This window comes from Catharus ustulatus, chromosome 3, assembly GCF_009819885.2.
Source record: "Catharus ustulatus isolate bCatUst1 chromosome 3, bCatUst1.pri.v2, whole genome shotgun sequence".
NCBI classification, from domain to species: Eukaryota; Metazoa; Chordata; class Aves; order Passeriformes; family Turdidae; genus Catharus; species Catharus ustulatus.
Genome location: NC_046223.1, coordinates 68280246 through 68299349, shown reverse-complemented (window position 1 = coordinate 68299349; position 19104 = coordinate 68280246). Strand labels below are relative to the sequence as shown.

Genomic DNA, 19104 nt, shown 5'->3' with positions numbered 1-19104 from the left:
TCAGGCTTTTAAGTTTTCCTAGATTGTGCTGAAGCATCTCCAAGAACTAATATTGCAAGGATGACTGTTCTGCACAAGGGGCTGAGCTGATTCTGGGAAATACTGTATAAGTGCAGTTACAACTGTGTAGTTAATAGTAATTTTTCAAGCTTGACATAGAAAACTGACCATTTTACTAAAATGTCTAGAAATGGTTCACCTCAGGTTTTTTTTCTTTTTATGTTTCTATCCCCTATTTCAAAGAAAGTGTGCTGCAGTGCTCTTAAATAAAAAAATGTTATACCAGCATACATTAACTGGAAATTACACAGTATTGAAATGGTGATAATGTTTCCCCTCCGAGCTAACAGAAAAATGTGGTCATCTGGAACAACTAAAAAGATTATTTCTTTCAGGATTTGAAAACACTCAAATCCTAAAATCCTGTGGCTGAATCCCAGGTTATCAGTGTGTCAGTCTTAGGATGCAAACCTTTGAAGTTGGATATCAGGAGCACTCTGAAGAAAGAGACTTTTAAAACAGGGCAGACAAAGTGTGCACCTTTCATTGCAGGTATTCCAAGGCAACTCCAACTCTGCTGAAGTAGTGCGCAATAACTTCATCCCTCCCATAGTGGCCCGCTATGTGCGGATTATCCCTCAAACCTGGAACCAAAGAATAGCACTGAAGCTGGAGCTGATGGGCTGTCGAATAATGCCAGGTATGGGGTGCACACTGCCTCTAAAGCCCACTGTGCTGCCCCAGTGCCACTGATGCCCCCTTCTCTCTTGCAGCCAACAGCTCCTTTACACATTCGATGTGGCAGAAACCGAGCCAGAGCACAGAAACCTCCCTTGGAAAAGAAGATAGGACTGTTACAGAGCCCATCCCCTCTGAAGAAACTAACTTGGGTAACACTACCTTGTGCTGCATTTTCGTTGTGTCTTCAGCCCAATCTGAGTGAACTTTAAACTTTCTCACAAATCAAAACTTTTATTTTCCCTTCAGACTTTATTAATGACAGAGAGAAGGAGGAGCAATGGGTTCTTTTTGTCTTAAGGCGCAGAAAGAGATTGAAAGCCCTAATTTTCCTTGATGTGTTAAACATTGGGCTTTGGTTTCCCTGTCATATTGGTTGATTTGCCATGCCTGGTGGGTGGCTCAAGGGAATACAGTGAGCACTCAGCAGCAATTTTTGGGAGAGTTCTTCCTCACTCTCATCCTGTATTTTAGAATTTTTTAGTATGTGAAGTAGTCGTCTCACGAAAGTGTTATCTTCTCTCCACACAACCATGAGTCCTTCCAGAGCGAGTTCCCAGCTGAAAGTAGCATACACTAGTGCCAGATTATGTAATTAAACAGTCTTCCATAATGCCTGTGTTCATGGGGGCTGAGACAACTTTACTTTGTGTAATTCTCCATGATATTGCAGTCTTCATCGTTTAATGTTGTGGAGCTAACTTCTTAGACCTTAAAAAGCAAACAAACAAAATTGGGTGTTTATACTGGCTGTTTCATGGGCTCATAGCCATGCAGGAATTTCCAGACCCACTGTACCAAATGCTACTACCCATTAGGTAGCTGATAGTTGTAGAAATGCTTCTGTGACAAAACTGGTTGTAAGAAGCAATCAGAGGAAGAAAAAAAAAAAGTCCTGAAGCTGCTTTCCAAGAGCAAACAAGCTTGGTTTATCTGTGCAATGGTATGAGTAAACCATATCCATGTTCAATGAAAACTAAACCTACTGAGATTTCATGTGCTAAATTGTAAATACCCTGTGGACACTTCTACTGCCTTATTCTCACAGCTGGCAAGTGTCTGTAGAAACAGGGAATGCCACACTCCTTACACAAGAGCCACCCCTCTGCTAATTTTCAAATCCTTGCTCTAAAGCATGTTGTGTTAGAATTTAACAGTGGCTAAACAGGTTTTTCCCTAGGTTCCCTCATGGAAATCTTTGAACTATTTTGACTGAAATGTTTCAGCCAGTTCAGCATGAGCCAGATACTTGGCGTGTAAAATTGCAGTCTCCTTTGGCAGATTTATAAGCAACTGCAAACAGAGTGTGTATGAGTGGCTTTTAAAAAGTCATCTAGTGTGTAATAAGAAAGAACTGCTCTTTGTAAGGATGCATATAGATGCCAAGTCAAGTGTAACCCTTGAGAAAGTCTATTCAACTGTTTTGTTTCAACATTGTTCGACACAAGGTATGTGCCGTCCAGCCATGGCTGAGGAGTGGTCTTTTAGTTTAACAGTTTTATATTTTCATGCTCTCTTCAAAAAGCATTATCTACCTTTTGCTGTAGTAAAAATTACCGGCTTTAGAGTAATTTACCTTTTAAACTTTTACCCCTTTTTTTTCTCATGCAGGTTTAAAGCTTACAGCTATAATTGCTCCCATCCTCATCGTGCTGTTTCTGTTTGTGTTCTCTGGAATTTGTATCTGTGCAGCCCTACGCAAGTAAGATACTGGTTTTTGTCAAAGGAGGTGTTTGTGGGTACCTAGCTAGCATGTCCAAATCTTTCCATAACCTCCTTACCAGGGAGTTGGGAATTGATCCTGTTTGTCAGTCTTTATAGTAGAACTCATCTGTCCCTGTAAATTGTATTTCTTACTGTATGCCTCCCCTAGTCAGAGAAAAATGAAGGTAAAGCAGAACTGTGCATAACCAGCACATACCCACAAGCATTGAGGTGTAAAGTAGTCAAAGACAGGATACTTTCCACACCAAAGCCAAATAAAAATTCAGTGAAGGCAAGATTTGAGCTATCTATATGGATCATTTTCTTTTATTTCCTTCCTGTTGTGTTTCTGCTTCCCAGTCCCTTAAGTCAGAGCACATAACCTAGCAGGCTGAAAGTAGAGCTTGGCTCTATGGAGTCACACACATACACTGGTGTGAGCAGCTAAAATAAAGCTATTTCATCTCACAAGACTGAGGAGTGGAGGAAGCACTGCTAACTATGCTTCCTGCTAGATGCCCATTCCTATGAAACTGCACTTGCATGTTGAACAAGGAAATGCTTCTGTCAGCAGATGGGGATTTGGAAGTGTAAGCAATGCTCTGGTGATGCTGCTTCATCACCAGTGATGCTCAAGTTCTCCCCTGGGTTGCCATTAAATCTATAAAATAGCCAAACAGTTCAGAAGAGCAGACCCAAACATAGCCCAGAGTGACACATATAGACATAGACACATCAAACTGATGAATGCCAGCCGCAGAAATTTGGACACCAGCACTCACAGCTTGTACATAGATGGAGAAAAAGAAAATGTCAAAGTGCCGCTTTGCATGCCTGAGGTTCTAGTAAACAGCAACCTCCAGGAACTTGAAATGAAGCCTTGTCCTCAGCCCCTAAGTAAAAAGGCTGTGCTGGAGCTAAGGCATGAAGCTGAAATGCTGTAAGTACTGATGTTTATAAATCCTTTCCTCTCCTTGCAGGCGAGAAGCCAAAGGACTTTCCTATGGATTATCCAGTACTCAGAAATCAGGTTAGTGGAGAATCATGCACTTTGTCCTGTCCTGTCCTGTCCACTGGGCCAGCAGGAAGGGGTTTATGCAACCAAGCATTTAATTCTTGTGGAACAGCATCCACATTTCCTCATTCAAATTCACCTCTTCATACAAGGGAAACAGCAAATGATAGTCCCACTTGTGTCATCCTAGCACAGTGCCCTGAGAAACAATATAATTTGGTTTCTATGACAGAAAGGCAATTAACAAAAGATCTATTATACAGAGTGCATAAATTAGCATGTAAGAGTGCTCCCAGGTGCCCTCCTTTTCCTTCCCACTTCCAAAATACCTATTTTGCAGAAAATTGCTGCTTTTCTTTTCCCCACAGCAGAGGGGATTGCCTTTCTCTAAGAGAGCAAGGGATAATAATTTTTTATGGCTTTAATATTTTCTTCTCACTGCCCTGCCTGGTTGAAACTGTATTTATAAAACCTAACAACATTAAACTGTATTGAATGAGGGATTGGCTTGAGCACACTGCTTTAGGAGATGACTGCGAAATCCCGATGAAGTATTTTCTTTGTCTTGCTTAATAACATTTTCTAGAGTGGGGTTCCCATCAGCTTGGCAGTTGGGGTGTTTGTCCTGGCCAACCAGTTCTGTAGAGGAATATTCTTCTGAAACTCAGCTTTCCATAAAAAACCCAAACCACTAAGCACTTCATATGTCTCTTGACAAGTCTCTTGCAGTAGCTCAGCTCCAAAATTTCATCCCTCAGCAGGTGCTGACGTCAGTGAAAGGAGTGCTGTTACCCACTGCAGCTCGCCCTCATTAGAAAATTAATTTGTACTTAACATCATATTTGCTAATATGATTTTTCAAGGTCACATCATAATCCTTTCTCACTTGCTAATGAGGACAAATCCCAAGAAATTGGAGATAGCCTCTTACCCAGTCAGTTGATTTGTTGTATGTCTGATTCATAAATCAAGCTCCTAAGCCCTTGTGAACCAGACTTGGGGCTTAGAAAACTGTGAATCAAACTCACCTCTCCACAGACCTCCTGGCACAGGCTCCAGCAAGTCCCTGACACTGTGCATTTCTTTTTTTTTCTGTCCTACAAGGATGTTTTGAGAACAAGTCAATTCATGAGGGCAGGTGCTCAGATACCAATGAAATGCAAGCCACACTAATCTACTGAAAAAAGGAGACATTTTAAGCATTATTTTTGCAACATATTCAATGCCAAAACATAACTGACTTAAAATTGGTATTTTATCAATATACTTTGCTAAGGCATTGCTGTAGGCACCTACAGAGTTTGAGCCCTTCTTGCCAAAAAATCTTATATAAACTTGGAAATCCCAGTTGATGATTCACTTCTTCCTTCACCCTCCATATTTAGGGGGCTTTTTTTAAACAAACAGCCCATTTTAGTCATGTTTTTTAACTATTTTAATATATTGACAGCAATGTGTATACCAAAAATTAAACTTTCTGCTAAGTCTTATGATTCTAAGCATTTAACTTGCTGATAAGCCTTCTATTTTTATTTCTTTTTCATAGGTTGTTGGAAACAAATCAAGCAGCCCTTTACCAGACATCAGTCAACCGAATTTACCATCAGCTATAACAACGAGAAGGAGACACCACAAAAGCTGGATCTGGTCACCAGTGACATGGCAGGTAACAGCTGCTCCCCTTCAGATGCTTCTTTTTGCTCTGTGTGCAGAGTCAGCACTGGGAAGAGGAATGGCCCAGCAATGTTACGAGCTTCAGCTTTTATGAAAACTGAGGACCAGGAATAGATTTATTCATGTTCATCCCAAATGTATAGTCAAGCAGCTAAATATATTAGGCAGGGAAAGACACACTATTTTGGAAATTTGTTTTCTTGGAGTTCTGACTCTGAAATAGTTACAGCTGAAGGTAATGATGGAAGGCACTTAGGCATGGGTGAAGTGCAAGAATATGCCTGGGATAGGATTGGTTCCCATAGCTGACTAATTTTTGTGTTTCTATTCAAACACAAGTGTCTCTGGAAATGAAACAAAATATGATGCCCCTTGCTGCTGATCAAATAGAAAAATTTGAATATTTGATCAAACAGAAAAAGTTGGTTTATGGTAGGATTTCATGCCTAGCTGGAAGTTGTGCTGAGATCCCTGTGCAGCTTTCTTAAACTATCTGGGAGATAAGGCCTCCCGAAGAGGAGGCAGGCAGATGAGAGAGAAGAAGAAAGCCAACCACAGCACTTCTCTCCTTTGCTACCTTGGCTCCAGGTCACTGTTTGGGTAGAGCAAATCCCAATGAAAGAGCATCAGTACTATTTGCATCCCAAAGGGATGATTTTTTTTTTAATTCATCCTCTTAGCACATCTTATCCCCGCCTAGTCTAGTCTGTCTGGTAAGACTAGTGAGACCAGCCATTTCATAGGATCAGTGATCAGCACTCTTGAAGAAAGATTAGTTTGCAGTTTCCAGCCTCCAGATCTTAGAATTTCCATAGAATTTCTTCATTGTGTTTGGCAGAGAAATAGATTAAAAAAACAAATAGGTGGTTACTGTAATTCCATATGGTGCTGCTCTCAATATCTTTCAAAGACAGTTTCAGTCATTTATAGAAACTTTCAATATAAATATGCGGAAACCTATAAAGAAGTTTTAAGGAAAGAGAATGAATAAAGGTTGCTCACAAAATATGGTTATTTGGTTCCCTGGCCATGTCTGGGAAATCTTTGTTCTCTCCACCATCCCCTTGTGCTGTGTTTGTGGGAAGTCTTGAACTCTCAGCCTGGCTCAGGCATATTCCCAGCCTTAGCATTTCACCTGCAGTCTCCTTAGAAACAAAAACCATGAAATAAGTGTGTGAGTGCAACCTAGCAATGTGCCATTTAATAATTCAATTCCAGGGAGCACACGATTTTCATATAGGTTTTCATGCTACATGGAATTCCCTCACTTCAGACTCCCAGCTGACTGCTGGTTCCCAAAGGCAGCCAGGAGGAAGTCGAGATGCTTCATCCTGAGCGAGAGAGATTTCTGGGGATGGCAGCAGCAATGCTGGGGAGAGCTGCACTACTTACTTAGTGAAATATCATAACACCTTCGCCCTACATGCTGAAGTTTGGGACATAGCCAGAAACTGCCAGAAAGATTCACAGGACATATGGGATCGAATTCGACGCTCATGTCAGATGAACTGCGATGCCAGAACAAAAACCAAGCTAACTTCTTCACGCCTGCATGAAAACACGATACTTTAGCAGTGTCACTTACTAGAGCTGTTCAGGCCACCGTATGTATCTGTAAAAGATTGTCACCAGCGCCAAAGCGAGAAAGTTAGAACATTCACTTTTCTCATAAAAATGTGACTTGTTTTTTCAGAAAACCTTCTTGTTCAGATCTCCTCACACGCAGCCTGGCACCTACCTTAACCAGAGGTGCAAACATGCACTTCTTGAGGCCCTGTTTCTCACTCCTTGCTCCTGCTCAGGCCGTTTGCCTTAGGCCAGCTCTATCCCTGCCATCCCCCTTGACAGGGTGACTGCCCAGTGCCTCCAGCAGCACCATTCCCACTTCTCTCCCCAAGCTCATCCCCCCTGGCACGCCTGCAGCCGTGCTGAGCTGGCTTAGCACATTTCACACTTCCATTGACTCTCTTGGCTGCCGTTTTGCCTAACTTCATCCTTCTTGTCAGTCAGCTACTGTGAGATGCCTTTTAAATAAAGCCGGCTGGTTAAGAATCCTCTGGGCATTTTAATTATTCCAAAAGTGGAGCACTCGTTTTGGAGAACTTCTCGCTTGTGGATCTTCATGCAGTGTCCTTTGTCCAGTTTGTTGCTAATATTTTGTTGACCTCACTCTCTTTAAGGGCTTTCAAGTATACTCCGGAAACATTAATTTATTTGGGAGGGTAGGTAGGCAAAGGGAGGGAAGGAGTAGAAAAAGAGGTGGCAGATTGGAGCTTCTCTGTGGAATAGCTTCTGCCATGTTCTGCAACTCTTGCTCGCTGAAGGAGGTTACGGGATTGCTGTTGGGGAAAGGTTTCTCCGCATCCCCAATAACCACACATTTGATAAAATAACAGAGCAGCTTTTCAATATAAAACACCAATCCATACATAAGTATTATATACATAAGATAACCAATCTATGCATTATTGAGCATTTCATGCTTCCTTTTAGATTATCAGCAGCCTCTCATGATCGGAACTGGGACGGTAACACGTAAAGGATCTACTTTTCGCCCCATGGACACCAAAGAGGAGGGAAGAAGGGGGAGTTCTGAGTTCGAAAATCACTATCACTGCCCTCACAGAGCTAACAGGCATGAATATGCTCTGCCCCTGACCAGCCAAGAGCCCGAGTATGCCACCCCCATCATAGAGCGGCACATAGCAAGAGAAAATAATTTCCCCTCTGAGAACGGCTACAACGTTCCTGTCGCCTCCTCTCAGATACATACCCTTACTACTGGCAGCTTCTCCAGCTCCTGTAAAACCGACACCAGGAATGGAGACTATCAGACACCCCAGAGTGTCATAAACTATGACAAACCCAAAGCTAATGGTGTTCTGACCTCCGTGAGCTACAGCACAGACTACCAGAAACCGCAGCAAACTGCTCTGGGGGGCGAGGGTTACTCCACGCCCAGGGACTGCCTAAAGCCCATAAGCCAGACAGCAATGACAGCTCTCTTGTGATTTGCTGAGCAGGAGCGGCACGGTGCGCAGGAACGTCGCTGCACAGCTTTCTGAAGTGAAAACAGAGTTTGGAGGGACTCTGCTGTGGGAGGCAGAAGGCAAACAAGCCCTGTGTACATAATATTGCTGTCTTGCTGGGTTCTGACATCTGAAGAAAGCATATGCTGTTTATCACTGTTTATAGCAAGAGAGATGTTATCAGTGAAGACTGTACATCTTATTTTCTGTAACTGATCTCAGTGCTCCATTTGCAATGTGTGCAATTTGTACATAGCTTTTATTTAAGGAGAATTTCTTAGGTTTCCTTTTCACCTGGGGGTTTGAAAGGATTGCAAGAATGCCTATTTAAGAAAAACAGTCCTCTTTTTCTGTCTTTATCTTACCTGCTGCTGTACTGGCAGCTGTAAATGGTGTATCTTATGGTTGTGTTGATTCATTTCCTTTCCTATGATAACTGAAGATAGGGCTGTAGCTCTAACTGGGAGGATAGAAGTTAAATTACTTTCTGCATAATGTGCATGAGAGAAGGCAGCTGAGTATTTAAATACTGTGCTCAAACACAACTTCCCAGCTGCTTTTTTAGCAGCAATTCTCACATGCTTGAATTTGATCTAGCATACAAGCTGAGCCCATCTAACTTGCAATTCATGTTAGAAAACAGGTAGAAAGGCTGAAACTGGTTTTGGGTTCAAGCCATGGTTATCACTACACAACAGAAAAAAAAAACCAACAACAAACCCCAAACCAAAAAAAAAAAAAACCAGAACCAAATAACATATCCAATACCAGTTAATCTGGGGAAGTTCTTTTAAATTTTTTATTTAGAAAGTGTGTGTGTAACCAAAATGTGAATTTGCGGCTGAGAATTCAATGCTGTTCAAGCCCTAGCTGATTCTTTTGCTGCTAAACTATAGGGAAATTTGTTCCTTGGCACAAAGCAGCAAACTTCCTGAACTCCTCATTTCTCCACTAGGTATTTTTCTGTCTTACAAATTTAGTGTAATGTTTCTGTTAGAAGTATTTCAACTAATTAAAACACGGTGTGTGTATAGGTTAGAGTTGCAGTTAAATTTGCAAGACAGCAGATCAGCACTGTTGTTTTCCAATAGTTTTTCTTTTACAGCTAATGTTTCCCTTAGTTCCGTTTTCAGACAAACTTGAAAAAGCTTGGGATTGGGTGCAATGTATCGCACAGCAGCTGGCTCCTCTTTCAGCAGGGGCAACTTTGGAGCAGAACAGCTTCTGGTCGTGACTGGGACCGTTCACTGCCCTTCTACCTCCAGTGCTTGGGGCATTTCTTTGAATTCAAAAGCTTGTCCTAAAATGTCAAGAAGCTATATACTTCTGTGAAGAAAGAGTGGTGCTATACTCAAAGCACAAGGTTGGGAAACGAGACCAGCAAAACCTGAGCTCTGGGAAAGTCGCCCTTTGAAGGCTCTCCCTTTATTTCCTTGTATATAAATGGGATGATTTGCAAAGGACGCAACAAAGATTGATCGGAGTGCTTTCAGATCTCTGGGTGCAAAGTGCTGTCAGAGGACAGACTGGTTGCAGTGGTACTGCTCATGAATACTGCTAACTCCAGCCAGACCTGAACTCGAGGCAAGCTCTGAGTGGGCTCTTTGTACCCTTGTTCTGCGGCCTCAGGTGGTGCCATCCCCCGCGCTGCCGCACCGTGCATGCGATTCCCGTGCAAAGAAGAAAGAGTCAAGGTAACCTCGTAGCCTTCCTGTGTTTGCTGTCAATACTGTTTCTGTGAAATGTCTAAAACACCTCAGGTCCTGAAGTGAAACAGCAGCAGCCTGTTTGTTAGACCGAGCTGGGCGGTGTTGTTTACCTTCTGTTGTTTACATGTCTGTGTAAATAAAGAACACTGGTATTTGTAAATCAGCCACACAGTTCTGCCACTTCACTCGGTGACTCGATCGTCACTGCACGCCCACTCCCGCCACATACCCTGCAGGGTGAGAAGGAAGTGTTCCTCGCGCCCTGCAAAAGTGCCAGCTGCGCTGCTGCAATTCACGGCCCCAGTGTGACAGGCTAAAAAAAGATCCTCTCAGTGCCCCATTTAGCCCAGATTTTCTGTCCATAAGCTCTAGAGAAGAACCCACAAACAGACTCCTGCGCCAAACGCCACTGCTGGATGCATATGATTGAGGAAAGGATGAGGATGCCCTCCTGATGAGCTTGAAACCAATCCCTGCCCACACAACTAATTAGCCTGACTTGTCACTTGACAAACAAGTCAGTAATCAGGCCTACTCCCCACCTAATGAGGCAGCTAAGTAACTCAGCAAAGCAAGAGGACCAGGCAGCAGATGACACTACTTGTATTATAATGAACTTTTTGCATATTTCTGCCACATGCTTGGCACATCTGCAGCATGATACAAGTGTCAAAAGCTTCTTGGCAGCATCTGCCCATTTCTGCTGATTTAGCCTAATGGAAAGCTTGGTCTCAATTTACACTTTGCCTTCATCCCTACCCCCCTCAAAAGAAACCTAACAAACCTGCAAAGGTGGCTTAAAATAGATCCCCAAACATCTTCAGCCTCCCTTCACAGCGGCTTAGTGCTGACAAGGACAGAGGCAGCACATCTCCTGGTCACTACCATGGTGCTTCATGGTTCACATCTGAGTGACTGCTGAGCGTGGTTAACACTAAAAGCCTCAGGCCTCTCCATCTTGGCCTAGGAAATTTTTAGCAACCCTAGCAGCAGATATACAAGAGAACTTCCTACATCTCTGTACCCTAATGGTAGAGACACAAAATCCTGGTGTAGGAATGAAAGAGGATTGCCTGAACCTCAGCAGTGCCAGTGACCATCCTCAGGTCCATCCTCTGAATGGCTTTTTACATAATGACACATCAAACGCCAGCTTGTGTACATCAGCCTATCCTCACTGCCAAAGCCAGACGCAGGTATAACATAGGCAGCCTTATAAAACATCACAGGTTTAAAAGCCTTTGTTCCACAGTGAAGGTTAGAGTATGCACCATTTTGGGATATTTCCACACTCAGAAGGCCTGTTAGCTCTTGGATGTTTCTCCAGCATCTCTAGAGATTGTGTGAGAGCAGAGTCTGATCCTCTGGTCAACAGAGACTTTCAGTGGAGTTTTGGTACCAAACTTCTTCCCTGAGCAGGCACTCCCAGTGGGTTGGAACAGTAAAGCCAAGTCAGAGTCCACAAGATGGTTAAATATTAACTGCTTCTGGCACTTGGGACCTGTCTGCCCCATTGATGTTGACAGCAAGTTGCTGACTTTGCTGGGAACGAGGGAACAGCTCTAACTGCATATCTGACCAAGGGAACCGAAGGAGGTGGCTCTTGAAGTAAGAAAATGTAAAAAATGGTGTCAGCTACCTACAACTCAAAAAATGACAGCATGCATTTCCAGCTGGCGCCTTATATTTAAAACACAAAAAATTTACAAAAAAAACCCCCAACTACAACAAAGGTTCCAAAGATACCACAGCAAAACCACAAATTTTCTTTGCCCTGACCTCCTTAGACCGGCAAATAGATCACAAATTCTTATTTCTTCTATCAAGTACCTTTCTAATGCTCAATACAAAAACATTTTTTTTCTATCAAGTGTAATTCTGAACAGTATTTTTCAATTACTTTCAGTTCCTAAACACCAGATATTAAACCTTACCTTAGTACCTACCATGATCTTTACATCCAACAGGTAAGAGATTAAAATTAGCCCTAGACTGGAATTACGATTTCCTGACTCAGGGTATGTCCTGGTTAGAACATCACTTTTATGATCTTTGGATCAACAGCCTGGCCTCACCTCCCTCTCCAGACACCATGCACAAGATGGGTTCAACCAGCTCAGTAGCCCTCATTACAGCAGTCTGCAGAGATGGGGGCAGGCAGGGAAAGCCCTGAGGCCCATCTGCACCCCTGGCATCTGAGTTCTGTGAGCACTGAGCTAAAATGGTAGCAGTCACAGCAGTGTCTCTAGCACCTGTATGTAAAGGACAGATTCCTGCTTCCTTGTGTTGAAAAAGCACAGGAGGTTGGATTCCATTGATTAGAATCAGCTTGTGAATCCAATGGCTGGTCTGCATTATTGGCATGGCTAAAACCTGGGAAGATTAAATTTTTGATACAGACTTCTATCAGATTTTTCCCACTGCCTGCCAGAGAACTGGCAGTCCTTCACTCCATGGGCAGATTTTAGTGGAACCCTGTCTGAAGCACAAAATATTCCCTACATGGGAATATCAGGCTATGGGTCCCTTTACTGGAGCAGATACCTAACTGTGCTTACCTGTTCGGTAGATCACTACCATTAAAACAAAAAGTGAAAAAATGAGAGTTCTAAGAAGGGAATCTATGGTCTCACAGCAGTCATGCAGGATCAGATGCCCACTGAAAAGTAACCTTGTGGAAATCCATCTGTATTCTTCTGTCCACTCTCTCTGCAAAATCACGTTAGCTTTGCTCAGCAAGTGAGACTGTAATCCCAGCCTGTAATCAGGCCAGACTGAAGGAATGACAAGGTTATGTTGTTGCATTCCTTTTCCCTTATTATTTTCCATAATAAAAAATTGTGTACTGACCTTTTCTTTCCAATGTCAGTGATGATGCAAGTTTGTACTGACCTCCAGCCTCCACTGTGATTAGTACAGTGTGAAAGCAGAATTTACCATTTCATTTGAAACTCATCAGCGTTGTTGATATCCACACTGAAAATTGCGCTGCCATAGCTACGTGGGGTTAACAAGACTACCATTGCAATGCCTATGAATTACTGAAGATAGAGCATGAGAACATACTGATTTAAAAGGAAGGTGCCATCTCTGCACAACCAGTTTCAAACTTAAAATAGAAAGCTCTCCTGAGGGCTTCCTTTTTTTGAAGCCCCCTTCCTCCCCCCGGTACAGTCCTATAATCCATTAAGGACATGCGACAAGGAGTCAAATGAAGTATTTCTAAACTAGATAAAGACAAGAGGGAAGACATCCTTTGTTGGAAAAAATTCATGCTACCCGTGATAAGGAGGATGCCTCACATCTGACTTTCTGTGCTATCTCATTGTATAGTCTGGACATGAGGATTTGGAGACGTCACCAATTTGTTTAGGCTTTGCCTCATATTAAGTGGCTGTAAGGCCTGAAAAAACCTTTGCCATCTACAGTAACCTCTTGTCCTGGGCTCAGTTAATTCATTACTTAAACATTCACAACTCAGCTACTGTTCTGCCATGTGACATCCAAGAGATTATCATCCTGTTTATTTTTGTATAGTCACAAGTATAAAAAAGAGAAATCCAGGAAGGAGACAACTTAATCAAGTTAAAGCACAACATAAATTTTTACCATAGTCAAAAAAAAAAAGTCAACAAATATGACATAGTAGTGTTACTAAGGCATTTGTGCCCTGAATAGTCACCCTGAACAGACCTCAAGAATCCATAATTTTGCCTTGATGCAAAAATTTTAACAGACTTTACTGGAAAAGCTCCCTTAATGTACTAATGATCTTCATTATTGGCTAACCCAAAGAGGAACAATACTCTGAATACCCAGCATTTCCTCCTACTAAATCTGAGCTACCAAAAAGAACGAGAAAATGTACAAACATAACAAATTATTCAAAGCTCGTAACATTCTCTCAGCCAAATCAGATGACGACAGACAATAATAGACTTTGAAAACACATGTACGTTGCCTACTAGAAGGCAGGCAAAAAGGTACGGAGTGAGCCAAAAATTCTAGGTTTAAAAGAAACACCAAGACCAATTTAAAACAAGCACTGTAGAAACACACAGCAATGAATGATGCCTGAGCCATGACAGGGAGCTTATCAGAAGTCCCCCTCTATGAGAAGTGGCAGATAGCAGAGAAGATGGTGATGTTTGCCATTAAACAAGGGGAGAAGAGACCCAGAAAGACAGTAATATATCCACTACCCTGCCCCTGGTCTGAACACCCCTGAGCATATACTACAAACCAGTCTTTACAAATGTGTTTTGTGCATCTTAATTTCTCTGGCCCAGGCAAACACCATTTCACAGATGGGTGAACTGAGATAGACAGATATGCTGCCACCTGTCCAGAGCTGTAGCAACAAATCAAACCTATCCAAAAATGCAAAGGCCTCTGAAAACACCAACCACAAACCTGTGAAAAGTCCTCTGTTGAGCAGGGAAAACAGGGGCAATAAAGACGAGCTAGCAGACCTCACTTGAAGAGGCAGCTTTTCTTCACATCTATGGCTAAGCTTTTTATCCTTAAGTGACACCATCTGTTCTGACAGACAGTTTTATAAAATTTTAATAAGGTGACCTGGATAAAGCATGCCTGTTATATGGAAATGCCAGTGTCATACGTGGATGTGGAAAGGTTGTGGATGGTTCACGCATCAAGCACTTTCAGCATCTCATCATAAAAGGCCACACAAGCCTTATCTGACATGCCACAACACAAAGTGAGCCATGCTTTTGATAACAATGCTGCAGTAAGTTTTCTACTATCTTACAATGACCTTGCAGATGGCATTCATACTCCTTTAAGGTAAGTATTCACGTATATTGGTAACTTTTTAACATATGAAATCTTCCCCCTTTACAATACAAGCTTGTAATACACAATGTACAAGGACCAGCACCAAGGACATAAATATGTCTCTGCTGACAGGTCTATTGTGCACCTGGTTAATGACAACAAACAAGATCTGCAGACTGGACTATCATTTGGTTGTCTCTGGAAAGGAGCACCAGTAAAGAAAAGACAGTGATGGGTCAACATGAACTGACCTTCCTCTTTCTCCAACCAAGAGGCTTCTGTATGAACCTGGACTAGAGCAAAACAGAATTGTCATCTCCTTTTTCTCCCGCTTCTCACCTGACATTACCACAGACAGTCTCCGTTCCAGCAAAGATTCCAGGAAAGTGACAAGGCTGGTTCTGTACCATGGTTGAAGGGCACTGGCAAAGCGCAAGCAGGAGTATTTACGAACCTCCCTGGCATCTCACTTCATGTTTTATCAGTGCATTCGGTCCCTTCTATTGGAAAGCCTTAACCCATGCACAAACAAGAGATAAAACATTTCACTGCTTGTCTCTGAGCTTATAAGAGAGCAGAGCACTCATTTTTTTAAAGTAATTGTGGTTTTTAGCAAGTCATGAATGCAGAGCTGTATGTGATTATACATGTCTGTGTTTATGTGTGTTTGGACATATGCTATACTGATATATAGAGAGGACAATTTTTAACTGTAATATGTGCCATCTGCAAACTACTTGCTACAGGATGTCAATTAGACTGGATGCTAATTATTTTAAGGTTATGTGTTTCTAGAAATAGTTCTAATGAATAAAGTTTTTCTATTTTCTTTTTAATTAAAAACCACAACCAACCAACCAAACCACAAAAAAACCAACCCATGAAACATTAGGTTCTGTTTCTCAAAGGCTCGTTAATGCTGAAAATTGGAAGAAAACTGCTGCCCCCTCTTGGCACCACATACAAATGCAAATACTTAGCCCGAAAAAAGAAGATTTTGGTCACAAATTGCAATTACTAAGTAATAGATAAGTTTGGACGTGGAAAACAGCATAAAAACTGACACAGCCCCAAGTACACTTGCTACTTACCCAGACGACTCAAGACAACCCCATTAACTTAGTAAGATGTGGAGGCCATAATACATAGAATTGCCATGTCTTTAATTTTAAAATAAAAGTTACTGACCTGGATTAAAAATAGCACTTCAAATAATACTTAAAGGAGCACCCTAATTCTGCTGGCTTCCTGAATTGCCTTATAAAATCTCACATTTCTCACAAATTAGGAGAACACCTAAACTGCTACACTGGATAAAAAAGGAAGATCAAATAAACAGGAAAGCCTATAGCAGCATTCAATTGACAGCTATACAGAAATCCCCATTTGTCATATATAAAAAGCCAATATCTCAGTCCCAAGCCCAAACCTGCTATCCTCAGAAGCTGAGGGTACCCACTGCAGGGTATAAATTGCAGCACCCATGGGGAACCCCTTCTCACAGAACCACAGACTACCATGCAAATTATAAATTAAACCAAGAAGAACTGGTGCTTTTATGGACATAACTCAAAGGCTTCACTTCTACAAGAGGATCAGCATGGGCAACCTACAGCAACCTACTTTCCTGACCTTTAGCAGAAGAAGAGTCAATAGTGGCACTCTCTACAGGTTGTTACAGTGGGGTTGAATAGGGACACTCCATTCCTTATTGGAAGAGAAAGCATTCAAGTCAAGGATATTTCCCGCAGTGTAAGCCCAGCGGACCAAATATGTAACTATTCCAGTTCAGCATGACTTTTAATGCTTCCATTCCCCTAAATAAATTGATGACAGACAGAAACACTTGGACAACAGCAAGTAAAGTAACATTAGAAAAAATATTTTCATGGGAATCTGACTTACTTCATTTGACAGAAGTAATATCTATGCAAATATTTAGACAGTTCATAGGCAAATGAAGATTTAATGAACAGGATTTACAGAGACTTACAGATATATTTGAAGACTTGCAGTTTTAACAGAAAAGTTACCAGCTGTCTCCCAAGCACCCCTGACTTCTAGCACTACAGGCAATCAAAACATGTCTGAATGCCTGTACTTTCACTTTACTTGTATTTCCATTTTCCTAACCGCCTGATTGAGAGACACAGCCATTGAAAACCAGGCAGCAGAGAGCTGACGGACCCCCACTGGATGCAGGAGAAACTGGGGAGCCAGCTAAGGCTGCAGTGCTTTTGCATTTCAAAAAGGAATTTTGAAGAAATACAAAGTGCCAAAAACTGAGATGGGAATTGTGATCATCATCTCCAGTAGAAAGTTACAAAGAAAAACTGTAACCAGTGTTCCTGGGATCATTACATGGACTTTTAACATACCTGCCACAGCGCATGGAAGCTGTACTTGCAGCTGACTGGAAGATCATACTCCTGCAGAGCCTTCAAAACACTGGCAGCTCCAATGCTTAGCTAGGGAAATGTAAGCCTTAGATTGAGACAGAAGGCTGACAAAGAGACACCTAATAATTTGGAGCCAATTGAATCAAATGCTTCAATGGAGTGTGGAAAATTTACCCAAATGACCTAAAGTTTTCACCAAGGAATTGAAAATCCTCAAAAAATACTACTTGGCCTTTTTCAACCATTTGACTCGGAAGCACTGCACCATACACAAGAGCGGGCATCACAAACTAATTCCAAAGTACAAAGGGAACACCAGGTGAACAGAGTAGCTAGGACAAGGCTACCCTGAAGCATTAAAAGCAACATGAGGGAAAAAAAAACTACGAGAAAAGAAAATCCAAATAAATAGAGTATTTAGCTTTCAAAGTCAGCATGTTTTCCATTTCTCAACTCCTTGGTTCCCTTCCAACTGCAAAACTTCTAAAGAATTAGGAACTGCTTCCTGTTGGAAAAGACACACTGGACAAGGTGGAAGTATTTTCCAATTATTGTAGTGTAAATTCAAGCTTATAAAGGCAAGCTTGAAATATATTAGCCTGTTCTTTTCTAGGCCATTGAGCTGAGTTTCAATCAGCAAAAACAGACTTCTTATACATCTCCAAAGTCAGGATGCATTTCTCTTCTATCACGTGTGGGTCTGTGGAAGAAAAAAATGCAGAGGACTCCACAGTCACTGGGAGCAGCATCTGAGCTCCTCCAGCAGGCCACTAGAACAGAAAGAAATTTTGAATGATCTTCTTTGACCTCAGGTAACATAAAGAAGTAATTTTGTTTCTCCTCTTTCCATCATCTTCATTCATAGCTGCCTCTATTCCTCTGCTTGTTTTACAACACTCTCCCTCTTCCTTCCATCTGCTGAAGTCACCCATATCTAAAACCTCCAAGAAATTTAGAGCTCAAAAATAAATAGTTAACAGTTTCAGCCCTTACCAATTGTACATTCTACATCTTTTCATCCAACATGACTCAGCCTTGTCTATTGAGACAGTTCCTACGCTCACAGTTTTCTGCCCTCTGCTTACACACTCCCAATAAATCCTTAAACACTACCATAATTATACTACTACCAGTTACCACACTATTGCCTTTCACTTGAGCTCTCTGCTCATTCAGTTGAACTTCATGTTTTAGGGTGAGATGATCACAAGTATAGGTGAGAGATTATTTCTTTTAAAATATAATTTAAAATACAAAATAGACACTCAATCTGAACAAAAGGACTTATATATCAGGACTAAAAGTTGTAACCTAAAGGGAAGTGTTTTGTAACTTCACTGGAAAACAGAGTATTTCAAAATGCATGGAAAACAAACACCAACCAAAAAAAAGAGAGATAAAGTGCAGTTTCCACAATTTTAGCCAAATGACTTAACCTTTTGACAGGACTAGGTCTTTATAGCTCTTCCTAGTCAAGGGTTTCAGAATATTTATGGTATTATTATACAGTCAGACACTGCAAATATTTTTTGTTTTTTAACTGAAAAACATTCAGAAGAAAATGCATCTCAGTGAAATTTGTCCTATAACTACGTCTTTCAAAAAAAAGTATTTTGCTCGTTCTTAACTATTGCCAGCCAAGACTAGATTAGAGTCAAACTTCACAGTATGCTACTTTGGTTTCCCCCATATTAGTTTTTTGGCCAAGTGTGGACTACAGGCTTAACAGACAAAAATGCACACAGGGTTGGGTCTTTTTTATATATAAAAAGAGAAGAAAACGAAATACAACTCTGAATTAGGTGCAGAAATCACTGCAATGCAGAAGACTATATTTATTTACAGGATAATAAAAATATATTCAGCTTAGCTAGGTGTATACATGTTTTGCAAAATGTTCCATCTGCTACAGAAATTAGAGTAACCCATGATGTAATTATGTTTGGACAAATACAATAAATATCCGTATTTTGTTGGATGTAATACAAGCCCTCTTCACTGCCAAGAAAACACTTCTACAAAGAAAATACTACATACAA

The 19104-nt window shown here is 41.4% G+C and overlaps 1 protein-coding gene across 1 annotated transcript in view; it reads left to right on the top strand.

The window, feature by feature from the left end:
* DCBLD1 (discoidin, CUB and LCCL domain containing 1) overlaps nt 1-10032 on the top strand; it is a 46571-nt gene extending 36539 nt beyond the window's left edge. Inside the window, exons 10-15 of the mRNA XM_033056092.1 lie at nt 553-700; nt 774-890; nt 2350-2440; nt 3423-3472; nt 5004-5123; nt 7625-10032. Of these exons, the coding sequence (XP_032911983.1) occupies nt 553-700; nt 774-890; nt 2350-2440; nt 3423-3472; nt 5004-5123; nt 7625-8142 (1044 nt within the window). The 3' untranslated portion in view covers nt 8143-10032. The remainder of the gene's footprint in view (nt 1-552; nt 701-773; nt 891-2349; nt 2441-3422; nt 3473-5003; nt 5124-7624) is intronic.
* Nucleotides 10033-19104: the final 9072 nt, after the last annotated feature.